General features: G+C 26.0%; 1 protein-coding gene across 1 annotated transcript; it reads left to right on the top strand.

Annotated features, from left to right (window-relative positions):
* Positions 1 to 1,315: 1,315 nt before the first annotated feature.
* On the top strand, positions 1,316 to 7,428 carry LOC132937285 (putative RNA-binding protein Luc7-like 2). Its single transcript, XM_061004123.1, has 7 exons — positions 1,316 to 1,376; positions 1,459 to 1,553; positions 6,354 to 6,452; positions 6,534 to 6,752; positions 6,828 to 7,040; positions 7,106 to 7,230; positions 7,295 to 7,428. Exons 1-7 carry the CDS (start codon positions 1,316 to 1,318, stop codon positions 7,386 to 7,388), a joined length of 906 nt encoding a protein of 301 aa, XP_060860106.1. The 3' UTR covers positions 7,389 to 7,428.
* The last annotated feature ends 7,275 nt before the right edge of the window (positions 7,429 to 14,703 follow it).

Raw genomic sequence — 14,703 nt, 5'->3', positions numbered from 1 at the left:
TAAATTTATAGTCTATGTTATACATAGATTTTATCAACTTCGCTCGTATACCGATGTTATTTTAGTGCTGTGTAAACTGCATACATATTATGGCATTAAGAAGTATTATGTAATAGAATGCACGTTTTCGGTTGTTTGACAACAAAATATAGGTATAGTCAGTCTTGTTAAGATTACTTTTTAAATGTATTCAGAATACGTATTTAAATACTTGGTGTAATTTGTATTTAAAATACGCATTCAAATACTTTCTTTTAAAAGTATTTATAATACTTACATAAATACTTTTTTTTTAAAGTTCAATAAATGAATAATTAAATCAATTCAACAAGCCGACTAACCAATACTACCCACGCCATGAAGTACTATTATTGAATAGTTTCTATATTTCTATATTTATAATAAAATACGTAATATGCTTCAGCATCACGGGCAAACATTTTTTAGATAAGGATGAAGAGGTAGTTAATGTAATGGTCATTTGAACACATTTGTAAGGACCTTTCATAGGTTTCCGATTTTCATAAATATAAGTAGGTACTACTATTTATAGTTGAAAAAGGGTATTCTCATTTGAAAAACAGAAGTTTTATATTTTCATAAGACACTCGTTAAGTAATACAAAAAAATCTCAACAATTTGAAAATATGGTCTTAAAGTATACCTATTTAAAAATTCAAAAAAATCAGATTTTGAATAACTGTTTTCTCTGAAGAACAAACAGGGAAGAAGCATACTTGGTGAATACCCCTATATAACGTATGTAGACTTATTGTCCTAAATAATTAACCAATAACAAATAAGAAAATTTACAAGATAATAACTATGTGTAAAGTTATGAAGAAGAGAAAGATGGTTCTCCATCGGTAATCCGCAATCCGCATCATTCTTGATCGCATCATTTATCATTATGTCGTATCTGTTAAAATATTTTGAACTCCCGCTCTTTTTTAGTTTTGGTAATCATTATACAATATTGTAGTACGTTATCGATTTGTTGGTCACACTGCAAGTCCAACATTTTAATATTCGTGTAATTTACTCTGATGGTTATTTAGCATAGAGTATTATTTAGTAATATTTACAATCACAAATTGGCTAACTACACGTTAAATTCCCAATATTATCGTTGTTACCTACTTATTCCTCTTAGTTATACTCGTCAGTACAAACTACAAATTCAAAATCGTCACTTAATTAACACCACCAATTTAATTTGATTCACCTACTAAGTCTGTATACGGTACATATCTGTTAATTATTTTTTGTTCATTTAAAATACAAATCTAGAGTTCTGGTACGGCGTCCCGTTAACATGTCCGCGCACAACCAAATGAGAGCCATGTTGGACCAGCTCATGGGCACTGGCAGAAATGGTAACTTCTAAACGTCAAACCATTCAAATCTATTGTTATTATATTGTTTGAATATTTCTATTCTTAATATTAACGATTACAGGGGAAACAAGTAGACACCAAGTGCAGTTCAATGATCCAAAAGTCTGTAAAAGTTTCTTATTGTTTTGCTGTCCTCATGACATATTGACATTAACCGTAAGTATAGACCTACCATTATTCTACCAATTCGAATTAAACAATTGATATTTTTGAGCTGTTAATATTGTTTTCTCCAATTTTAAATAAAAATATAAATATTACCCATCAGGGTATATCAGAGGATATATGAAATGCATTTTGTAATACAGAGGAAGCTTAACAAAAGTCTATTTTGGTCAAAAATAAATTATAACATTAATATGATATTTATAAGGGTATTCAAACATTAGTCTAAATCAGTTTAAATTAAAGAATATGATCTTAGGTACCTAAATTGTACACATGTTTAAAAAAATTGCACCAAAAATAATAATTTGTTTTCATAGCATTTTTTTAAAATAAGTTATTGTATTTAAATTTAAATGTTTCATGTATAACATTATATACATGGATAAAATATCCTAAAATCATCTTATGTACATACAGTACTCTAATTAAAACGTATGCCAAATAATATAATTACTATATAAAAATTAAAAACATAAATAAATGACACGTTTAATACGTAATAAATACACGTTTGTAAAATAAAAACTAATTATTGCATGTCCATCCAGTTATTATATTATTATTATCATCATTATTATTTTGTGTTGTATAATTGTTAATTAGGGATGGTAAATTTGCTCATATCCACAAAACTATATCCAATTTCAATATATTTTTATTAAATTAATCATTCTAGTTATTACTTTTTATTAGTAGTAACTACTAGTTTTACTACTAATAATAAATAATATAATTAAATACTGCTTATTTTTTATAAAATGTTATTATAAGCTTTGACATTGGATATGCATATTTTTTTAGGAACAAATATAAATATTTTTACTAATATTAGAACCAGTAGTATTGATCAGTCTGAAGACTGAACATTTTTGTTCTATCTTTTCTTTTAGTTTTTTTTATTAAACATTTAATAAACTAAAAAAAATAAATTCTTACCATCATATTATGTTACTTAAATAATGTTTGTTATATTCTATGTAACATATTTGTTTCTTTAAATACTTTGATTCTAGGATAAAACATAATATTTTCTTTTAATTATCATTGGAACTTATCTATGCTGAAATATCTTAGCATGGCTTTGAACTAAGTGAATCTTATCTAAATCATCTTCTATAGTTTAACCTTATTAACTTGGTTTACATTCTTAGAAATATTCATAATGTTTCTATCTTTATCTTTAGTTTGTTACAAATATCATATTTATATATTTTTGCATATAGTAATAATGTTAAATGATAATATACATTTATAGTATTAAATTACTAATCATGCAATCCAAACAATCTTTTTTAAACTGAGCATATTGATAATATATTGTGTTTTAATTTATACTTGTCAGGTTTAATTTTAAAAAAATAAACGTATTAGGTTCCTAATGATGTAATAAATAATGATTTTATGTCTTAAATTAAGACATTATTAAAATAAATATAATGGTAATGTAAAATCGACATGTTGTTAAATAAATTGGTTTAGGTAACAATTTTCATTATTTGTTTCTCAGATTTAATTTGATAGGTAATTTTTAATATTATTATTCACTATCCTTTATCAGATTAAACATTTTGGTAGCAGCCAATTTTATTTAAACATAAATAATACATAACTAACAAGTAGGTAGCATTATCAAAGTCTTGAAAAAATCATCATATTATTGTGAGTATTTCTATTTATGTTAGTTAATTTGTATTATATTCATTAGCTTATAACTAACATGTCCTTTTATGTAAAAGCTTATAGTATTTATTATGTAAAAATAATTAAATTTGTCATAATTAATTAACGCAATACATCCAGAAAAACGTGAGTAAACAATTTTTGGGTTTTAATTATGTTTACTTTTTCTTCATTGGGGAGAAAAAAACATTTTAAGATAGTTTAAATTTTCATACAGTTACATTATATAGGTAGGTAATTATTATATGGAACAGCGGTTCTTAACCTGTGGTCCTCGGCCCCCTGGGTGTCCGCGATACTCATGTTGGGGGTCCACGGCAGCCTTAACACATACATACGTCAATAAGTGACATGAGTGCATTATTACAATATTGTTGGATTGTTATTATTTTATTTTTATATATAATATATAGATTCTACACCAAATAATTATACTATTAATATTTATTATGTAATTAGTATTTATTGTTCATACGAAATGTACATGCATACTGCACTGTAGTCTCGGCAGTCATATATTTACGGCCACTAAGTGCAGCTGATCGATCGTAGTCAACTATAGTTGTATACATATTACATTTTTATAAAAAATGATATGTAATAAAATAATTATAAATGTGTATGTTTTGTTATGTCTACTTATGTAATTTGTTATATAAAAGAATGATTATAATTTTGGTTATGATAACATGAGATGTTTTGTAAAAAAAAAGGTATTTGAAAAAAAATTTGGTAAGGGGGTCCGCGATCTACAAAAGGTTAAGAACCGCTGATATAGAATATTGCTGACTAAAAACTATCATTTCTAATTTTCCTTAATAATATATTAATATTATGTAAATTTAGGATTTATAAGTTTATAAACAATTATTATTGAGTTAGTTGAATAATATTAACTTTTAGACATAACTAAGAACAAAAATGTATAATTTATTTCGTTATTTTATGGGATATAAGATATTGTTAATTTATATTTTCTCGTTAATAATCCAATAAATAATCGAATAAACTCAAACTCAAACTATTTATAATGGCTAAGGATATTATTAGTATGTATCAATGGTATTAATTGTTAAGTTAATATTACATTATTACGTATATATAGGTTATACTAGTCAAAACATATTTTAAAATGTTAAAACAAGATTTTTTTATATTCTGTATGAGAATTTTTTATTATTTTTAGTTGTTAAATTAAAATTAATAAAATGTAATATATAGGAAGCAGATACATATCCTAAAACTATGTTTCTAATATTTTATATGAAATGATAAATAGAGCGCGGATTTGTATGCAAGTGCATATTAATTGTACTTTGGCTGATTGTATTATACATGGGTATGCTAAGTATGCACAAAACTTGGCATACAAATTTAAAATATGAAACTTTTTAGTACAAACTTTTGATGTTTAAGGTTTTATTTTACGATTTTAACTACATTTTACATAATTTAGTGCAAATAGAGGGGTTTTTTTTATACATTTTCACAGAACTTTAAAATAAATTATTATTTGTATTTTGGTTTTATGGTTTTTGATTAATATTGAAATAAATTGATATAGATGAATGCGGATTTCCTTCATATGGCCGGCAGTTACGATATTTTATATGGTAATTAGCTATAAATACATACTAAGATAAAAAAATATCAATTCCGATCTCTGACCATTGATATAATATATTATAATTATTAAAATATGTTTATGATCACGATTTATGAAGAAATACATTTTTATTTTATAATTTTTGCATGCATATTATCATTTATTTAAGTATTTATAATGTTATGAATATGCGCTCGAATCCTAATGATAAATAGTAAAATCTTAGCTATAAGTTAATTATAGTTTTGAAATTCTTTCCTTTGATATCTATTAACTTAAGCTCAAAATGCTGATAATTATGTGTTACGACATAAATAAAATGTTTTTATTATATTTCTAAAAATAGTTATATTATTTTGTGTATGTATGGACTTTTTTTTGACAGTAAATCGAAAAAGAATTTTTTTATTAATTTTGTAAATGTAATTATATCCATTATTGCGATTTTATTATGACTATTAAATTTACTCAAATACCGTCTGTTATGTTCGAGTATTACACAAGAATTTTAAATAAAAATTGTATTTTATAAAAAAAAATATTACAGAAGTACCTACATACTTAAATACTTTTAACTGCATATTTTATAGTTCAACAAATCTGCTTACTAATACCAAATAAATATTAAATAAAAATACCTAACTATTTTCACTTCATAAATATAATATATTTACCAGTAAAATATTTAAATTTCAATTAGACATTCTATAATATATAACATAGATTTATTTCAACAGTAATTTTGCATTTGTAAAAAATATAAAAAATAAGCTTATGGAATCCATTTATAACCTTAATGTAATTTTTTTTACAATTAGTTGGAGGGTAAATTTTCTATGACTTCTATATTGTTCACTACTCTTAAAAAGAGCTTATCTACAAAGCCTACCATGATATAAACAAATCTTTTGTGAGTAGTTAATAATTATCTTTAAGTTACAAAGTGGTATTATCTACCAAAATTATTCTGAAAATGTAGTTTCATCGAAGACAGTGCGTACATCAACTCAGTTAATTACGTCTATTTGAATGCGAATGTTTTACTCTTAATCCTGATTATTGTCACCCTCTCTAGGAATAGCCAAAAACTAATTGTGTTTTGAATCGTTTCAAGACAATGATATAAAGATGGGGAAGAGCCATCAATGCTTCAATGTCGGTGAGAAAATTGTAAATGGTCGTCTGTCTGTAAGTCAAACAATTTTGAGACAACGACAGAGCTACTTATCTGTTACAATACAGTAATTATATTTTGTTGCTTAATGTTATGTTATATTATTTATATTTATTTAACATAATTCATCCAGGCCATGTATCTTCTAAGAGTGGGCAAGTGTAAGGTTTGAGATTGTTAAGTACTTGATACTTAAGTCATTAATTGATATAATGCTATTTTACCTATAATATGGTGTTTATTTTCGTGTTTTCAGGTCAACCTGATATTAATCCATGTAAATTCTTAATTTCCGGTTTAGTTAGTTTGATGTTTTATATTATTTCAGCGCATGGACATTGGCGAGTGTCCAAAAATACATGATAATGCATTAAGATCAGATTTTGAAAAAGCTCAACAGAAGTTTGATTACTATTATGATCTAGATGTAACTTGATGAAATAATTTATTATTTTTAAATAAATGTATATTAATTAGGAATGACTAATCATCTATTATTTTGCTCTAGGCTACTGAACATTTACAAGCATTTATTAGTGAATGTGACCGGAGGACTGTAGCAGCTCGAAAACGACTATTAGAAACTCAGGAAGAACTTACTGCGGAAGTAGCTGAAAAAGCCAATGCTGTTCATGAGTTAGCTGAGAAGATAGGTAAAACATTGGCCAAAGCTGAAGAATTGGGTGCCCAAGGTTTAGTGAATGATAGTCTCAAGTTGATGGGAGATGTATGTTGAATATTAAATATTTTTTTTAATAAAATATTTTTACATATTTATGTTAGTATATTTCTTTGATTACAGATTGAAGATCTGCGTAAAAAAAAATCAGAAGCACAAGATATTTATAGAAATTCTATGCCTAAATGCAGTTATCAACAGCAAAAATTAAGGGTGTGTGATGTATGTTCAGCTTATTTAGGTATTCATGATAACGATCGAAGATTATCAGACCATTTTGGAGGAAAATTACATTTAGGATTTATTAAAATAAGAAAAAAACTATCAGAACTTAAAGTAAGACTAGTTATTAACGGTTAAAAATTTCAAACGAAAAAAAATTATTTTATTCTTTAATATAGAAAAATTATGAAGTAAGACATGAAGCTCGGCGTAAATTTGACGAACAAGAGCGTTATAAACGAGATAATAAAAGAAGTCACCGGTCTAGAAGTGGAGATCAAAATGAACGTTACCGACGGTCTAGGTAATTTTTTTTTTTAAATTTTAAAATTATGTGTTATGTATGTTTTTTGTTTACTCATCAACAGGTCACGTAGCTGCAACAGTAGACATCGTTCACGTAGTCGTAGACGCAGTCGAACCCACAAACATGGCAGAAGAGATAGAGATAGATATCGCTAACAATAACAAATAATATTTTTTCATTTCAATGATACATAAATATTTTTTGTATTACATTCATTTCGAAATATTTACTATTTTAATAATAAGATGAAAATAAAACCAGTTATATTAATTTATATTTAAAGTAGAAGACATTTAAAAACACTAATGCCGCTTCATTAAAAAAAATATTATGTCTTTAAAAATAACATTTTTCTATCTACAATTTAATCTGTTTACAGAATCACAATTATTATTTATATAATTTATAACTAGTATTAGCTTGCAATTTGAAAACAATAAAAAAATATTTTTATTTTAATAATGGTTTTTTATTTGATCTATTATATATACTTAAAAACTTATGAATATAATTGAATATGAATACATATTTATGTACGATGAGGCAATACAAAAAATTACAATAAAAAATTAATTTTCCTTTCACGAAAACACAATGATACATTTTTAAGTGATGTTGAAATAATAAAATCTAATTATATTGTTCGATAAAAATCCGCGGTCCCCAAATATATTAAGCAAACATAATTTTTGAAAAACTTATTAGAGATCTGAGCAGATAGAAAAAATTTGATTGAATTAAAACTTTGGCATCATAATCAGACATAGTCTAAATAAAATAGTATTTATACATACATATATAAAATTACAAATATATATATTTATATTTAACCATGAAATGTTCAATTATTGAAAATTACAAAAATAATAAAAGTATTAAGGGGATCGGTGATGGTGTATATTTAAGGAGTTGGGTATAGGCAATATTTAAAGTACGTGCGTAAGTCATTTGTAACTGTGTGCGTAGTAAATGATTATTAGTATGTGTACGGGTCTCTGCCCTACACCAGGTACTACCCACTCGACATCTTATCTGCTAATTGACAAATAACCATAACAACACTGTATAGTAGTACACGGTAATAATAATTACGTAAATACCCGCATACACATTACGCTGTATTCTACATTCTATATTATTATTGTTCGACGTCCATTGTACACACGTCTTTTTAGCTATACGGCAAAAACCTTCACAATTTAATTTTTAATAATTAAAAAATATATTTATTATAAAAACAAGAATTTTCTATTTATTTTAGGTAGTTATAAAGGATTATATATTATAAAAATACACGATGAATGTATTAATTTAGACTATTTAGAGAGTATATTAAAAAAATATATATACAAATATTATGGTTCCGGTAAACCAGATCTTATAGCCTATAGGTAATACTCGATCAAATCTCGAATCTATAATTTCTGGTACTAAAGATTCCATATAAAATTTTGTGCATTGGGGTTCAATATTATTTTTCCAAAATTCTTCGTCTCTTAATATTTTATCAACTACAAAACCTATAAAAAAATATAAAATATATTAGATTATGTTGATTTGAAATAAAAAATGAAGTAAAAAGTATAAGTTACCTTTGGGCGTCCACACTACAAAATAGCACCATTTTCGTTTTGTAATATTGAGTTGTCCTTGTACTTGGAAATAGTAACAATTATTTTTTTTTAATATTAGTTTTTCATCATTATAAATCATATATTTTAATTTTTTGTTATTTACAGCTTCTTCCGGTGTATACTCCTTTATACTTTGAGGGCACTTACTTTCAAATATTGCGTCTTTGCCTATTAGTCCATCGGGACTTGCGGCTAAATAATTGAGTTTATTGTGTATAAATAATCCTGCTGGTTCAATTTTAACATCAACCTTTTTTTCAAAATCTCTTTTGGCCATTGGTTCATTTTCAATACTTATAAATAATATGAATAAAATAACATTTAATTATTTAGATTTTAGAGTACTTATGCAGTATGCTTGATTACTATAATACAAACCGAGTGGCAGGGTTTCCTTGAAAAATATCATAAAGTATGTTTTTGACGGTGTTTGCTCGAGAAGTGCTTGCTCTAAGTTTACACACTTTGCCAAAATTGGAAGCTGTGAGACGTGATTTTCTATACTTTTGCCATTCATTATTATTTTGCTGTCCTACAGTTCTTCTTTCCACTTCTTCTATTTCTTTTATAGTTAGCTTTAGAATATTTAAAAATATTTTTTCCTCTTTTAAATATTTGTCATGTGGCATATCAGTTATTGTACACTCTAATTCATTTACAGCTCCATAATTCTCATCTGGTCCGTCAATAATTTTTGTTCTCTTTGGAAAGGTTCTTATAATTTATAATCAGTTGAATATAATATAATGAATAGAATGGATAGAATTATTTAAAAAAAATACTATTATATTATATTATTAGGTATATAATAATAATATAACAATTTAAAAATCTAAGAGTACCTATATATTATAAGCTATATAAGAACTAGTTATATATAGATTTAGGCCCCCCCCCCCATCTGTTTAATATAATCAAATTTAAATTGTTATATTATAATACCTTTCGAAATTTAAACGTCTACATTTTAATTTTAATTTTGATCTTTCTACTCTTTTTATGTATTATTTTGTAAATAATCCAGGGCTAGTATTCGTAATTTGTTTATGTAAATTACTAATATATTTTGGTCCACAATTATAAGATGTTACCGCTGTATTACACCGTGCACTATATGAACCTATAAAATATCAGTTATACATAATATGTCAAACATATAATACGAAAATATAATTTTTAGTTTTATAAGTATTTGTTATTACTTACCTCTAGAAGATAAATTGACTCTTTTTCCACCTAAATACTTGGCAACCACACTATTAAAGCCTTCAACTGCATTATTGTTTACGTTGTATATTAGGCTTTGAGCATGATGAGCGACAATATTTCTAGCTCCTAAAATATCTTTGAATAGTCCACAATTTTCCATTTGAGGAACTAAATTTACCTCACTTTCTTTAGGACCATTACAAAAGTAACTATATAAAATATAAATACATAATTTTATACGATTGCAGATAAAAAAAAAGTGTCATTTAATTTATTTTAAATTTTATACTTAGCACAATTAGAATGATGTCCAAATACATGGTAGGGCTGTTCAATATATCTTGTTTTAAAAGTTCAACTTTTTCATTATGATGCAATGTCATATTTTTTCGAAAAACTATTGCCTTGGTAATTGCACACCTATTTTAAAATATATACATTTATGATTTTTTGATTTTTCTAATAATTTTTAACAGACCAATCTAAATTGCAGTCTTACAGTATTAATATAATATAATTTACATATAAATCATGCATATACACATACCGTAATTTTAGTCGTTTATCTTTTAAAACTTTCCTAAGAAATCCGGGTACAACTATTCCAGAAGAACTTTTTCGATGGACGGACAAATCAACAATTCGATTCAGATAATTTCTGAGAATGTGATTCATACATTCAATTTTTTTAACAAAAACATCGCGTCCATATGGTTTAGCCAGAAATAATTTTTTAGTTACACTTGAGTCACCATCTCCTATAAGCTTATTATATATAATATTATGCATTGGAATGCTTTGCCGAAATCCTTCCATAATAATATCAGCTTCCATTGCTGTAGAAGTACCATCCCAATTTTTAAAGCATACGTGAGCTGAAGCGGGATTTCAGTTTAATTTTACTTTATCACAGATCGAACAATATTTATTACGCACCCTCATATACAGTACTTTTTTTGTATTATAACCTATTATTGACGCCTGTTGTGATAATAATAAATTCAATAGTGATAGCGAAAATATCAAATAATCTATAAATATATAAAATAAAATACTTACTACACCAGACAGTGCATTATAACCACTTTTGTATGATCTTTTCGACCAAGCACCGTCGGCAATCACAGTTATAAGTGGTACTCCATTTTCATTTATATTACCTTCTTTTTTAGCAATTTCAGCTTCCTCGTTTCCCGCTAGTATCATTGCTTCTATAGCCGTTTCATTAGTGTGATTTGATACATCTAAGTGAAGTTTTTGGTAAGTCATATTTGACATACTTGGCATATTTAAAAAAGCTGCCATGGTATCTAATTGAGCAAATCCTTGTCCTGAGTTTATGGTTGCCATTACAATAGCGGTGTTAATAGATAACGAAATGCCAGTTGTCTTAGGCTCGTTAGATATAATGTAAATTTTATTGCATAAATCACATTTGAAAATAAATTCAGAAAAAAAACCATTTTTTCTTTCATTTATTAAATTTAAATTTTCAAATGTACAACTAAAAGGATCGTGTTTAATATTTTTTAAAGAATTAAAGAAGTGTTTTATGTCCACAAATCTTCGACCTTCACAATTGTACCTTGCAAAAACAAAACAAAAAACAATACTTTTAAAATTTTTAAATTAAATGTGAAATCGTTTCCTAATTTACTAGTGAATATCTCAAGTTATAAAATAAATTTCTAACCACAAAACCATTTTTTTATTGGATTTTTTAATCCTATTTTATGTTAACATCTAATTAAAATAATTAAAATAATTTGTCTAACATACAATATTGCACGGGGACACGCCTAGACCTAATATTATATTATTATGTAAGAAACAAATTGTTATCTTCGGTATAAAGATTATTTACTTACTGTACTTGTTTATTTTCGTTTGTATTTGTCACAAGCAATTTATACTTCGAATGAAGTATATTGTGATTAATATTTGATGTCGACGGAGATAAAATATTAAAACCCATTTCTACATCATCGGTATTTATTCTAAATAACGAAAAAAAAATTGCATCAGTAGCCCAAAACGTGTAAATGTACAAAAAAATAAAATTTATTACGAACAATTCAATACTACTTTGTTCTACATACTCGTTATTTTGACCTTCAATTGGAAAAGTCAAACTATCGGTGTTATCCTACGAAATAATTTAAACGAAAATAAAAAATGAAATTTATAAGTAAACAAACATTTAAGTAAGTATATTCACTTACTGTTTTTTGTATGCGATGAGTTTGCCAATTTAAAAGTGATGAAACATTATCTCTATTTTTTTTTCACTTTGGATAGTTTTTGTTTTTTATTTCCCATTTTATCAAATTATTATAAATAAAACAAATCACGTTTTATAAAGACAAACTCTAAGTTTTAATCACTTAAGTGCGTAAAAACTTGCTATTTTACATTAGCGAAAAAAATACATAATATACCAAGTCCAAGTGTAGTAATGACGTGAGGCGAAGCTCAAATGAACAATATTTCATATTCTCATGTTATATTATTAAATTATATTTCATTCATACCAAATTATCAATATACGCAAGATAATAAATATCTTATTATAAATTTTATAATTGTACCGTAGTAATACCTAGAATAGTATAATTACGATTTGTAATCTATCTATAGCAGACCGTGGCATGCGATATGTGTGAATGAACGGTAGTGGCGGAGGAACTCTTCCGCACGCGGCGCGTGCAGTACAAGTCACGCGCATGAACGATCCAGAACGTGTGTTTTTTTTTACTAAAACTATGTATTTTTATTCCACCATACTGATCGCTGTAGTAATGCGATAATACTTTTAAAAACTGATTTGAATTCGTTATAATGTCTACTTGAGATCGGTCAGTTCACATTTTAAGATTTCTGATTTATATTCCGAATAATCAACGTTTGAAAATGCCGAAATTTCAAAATATTCAAACTAAATTTTCGGTTGTTAGGGGGGAGAAATTGGGAAAAATAGACTGACCGATCTCAAGTAGACATAATAACAAATTCAAATCAGTTTTAAAAAGTATTATCGCATTACTACATCGATTAGTATGATGGAATAAAAATTGGATGTTTTGGCTAAAATAACTGTCCGCCACCGATCCCCTTAATACAAATAAAAATCTAAGAATCTAATTATCTAAGAAAAAGATGAATGAAAATAATCTTATTAAAGCATTTGTTTATGTAATTAAATTGCTATAAATTTATGATTTTAATTTATAACTATTATTTCAAATTCCCTGTAAATCAGTTATCCTTCCAGTCTTATTTTTATCTCGAATACCCATTCTCATTTTAAATGTTTCTTTTTGTCATCAACTGTAACAAAGAATGAACCATATGTGAGCCACGTGCCATTATGCCACTCGGAGCATCTGCAGCTAGTTTGTATAACTCTATATCTCCATCTTTGATGGATACAATCCAACCATGTGAGTCATTTTGTTCACTAAAAAAAAGTTACCATATTACAAATTGCATGAATTAATATTGAAAATATTGATTAGTTCACCTCAAACGATTTTGCAGCAAAACAAATAAAAATTAACCATAAATAAATACTATATTTTTAAATAATGAATTTCTCAGCAGAATTCATAACAATAAATACATATTATAACAGTTTCTCAATTATAATATGTTACTTTTAGTAATTAAAGAATAAATGGAACTTGTTAGTTTCTACCTCACTGTGACTACCTATGATTTAAAAGTAAACATAATAATATATTGGTTTTTTTATGATAAACTATATTCCCTATATTAACTATTTCCTATTCAGTGTTTACTATATAGATCTGAAATTAACAATACAAACGACTGGGTCACGATTAGGATTTAAAAAATACATTTTTCCACCATCAGTGACATATTTAAATGACACATTGCTACATTAATTTTTATTAATTATCATTATTAAAAAAAAGGTGGGTAAGTGGATGTCGCTCTGCTGTACAGTAGGTTACAAGTGGGTCTCTGTAATGGATGGTGTTAAATTTGAATTCAATGATATAATATCATTGTATAAGAAAAACGATTCTGAGCGAAAACGGTCAGTCAGCCTATGATATTACCAAGTATATATTTTGATGTTATTATTGTAAATAAAATAATTTATAAAAAACCTATTTACGTGGAGTCTTGTTTTAAACTTTCAATCCTTAGCTATAAAAGTTGAACATTTTATAAATTTTTAACTACAAAATAATTATTAAATTATAAACTTGATAAATTTTGTCAAAATTTGAACTTTAAATGCTTATAAAAAATTGTGCCTATGTATTTTTAATATTTTACAACTGCTATTAGAATGGTATATCAGGAGCCTTATACTAAATTTTCACGTTTTTTTACCCAACAAATAAAGTTTAATTGATATTTTTAGAAAACAAAACTAAAAAAATTGTAAATTGACAATGTCCGTAAACAACTCAAAATAAGTCAAAATATATGGAAAATGTTAAAGTGTATAGAAAATGGTAATATAAACATTCAGTCAAAATTGCGTGTACCTACGGTCATGTGTTTTAGAGTTTCATCAAAAACCAAAATCGATTTTCTCGAAAACAGATTTTACGTAAAAATTCCCGTTTTTCCTTAATTTTTCTTTTGTTTTTCA

The sequence above is a fragment of the Metopolophium dirhodum genome, chromosome 1 (genome assembly GCF_019925205.1).
Source record: "Metopolophium dirhodum isolate CAU chromosome 1, ASM1992520v1, whole genome shotgun sequence".
Classification (NCBI taxonomy): Eukaryota; Metazoa; Arthropoda; class Insecta; order Hemiptera; family Aphididae; genus Metopolophium; species Metopolophium dirhodum.
Note: the sequence above shows the minus strand (reverse complement) of the source record. Positions and strands in the feature narration are given on the sequence as shown.

What these genes read in the sequence shown, in the direction of transcription:
- LOC132937285 (XM_061004123.1), top strand. Translation starts at nt 1,316, where the DNA reads ATGTCCGCGCACAACCAAATGAGAGCCATGTTGGACCAGCTCATGGGC. An exon ending in ATGACATATTGACATTAACC is followed by an intron (nt 1,554 to 6,353) that starts GTAAGTATAGAC and finishes ATATTATTTCAG; the next exon opens with CGCATGGACATTGGCGAGTG. An exon ending in GTCTCAAGTTGATGGGAGAT is followed by an intron (nt 6,753 to 6,827) that starts GTATGTTGAATA and finishes CTTTGATTACAG; the next exon opens with ATTGAAGATCTGCGTAAAAA.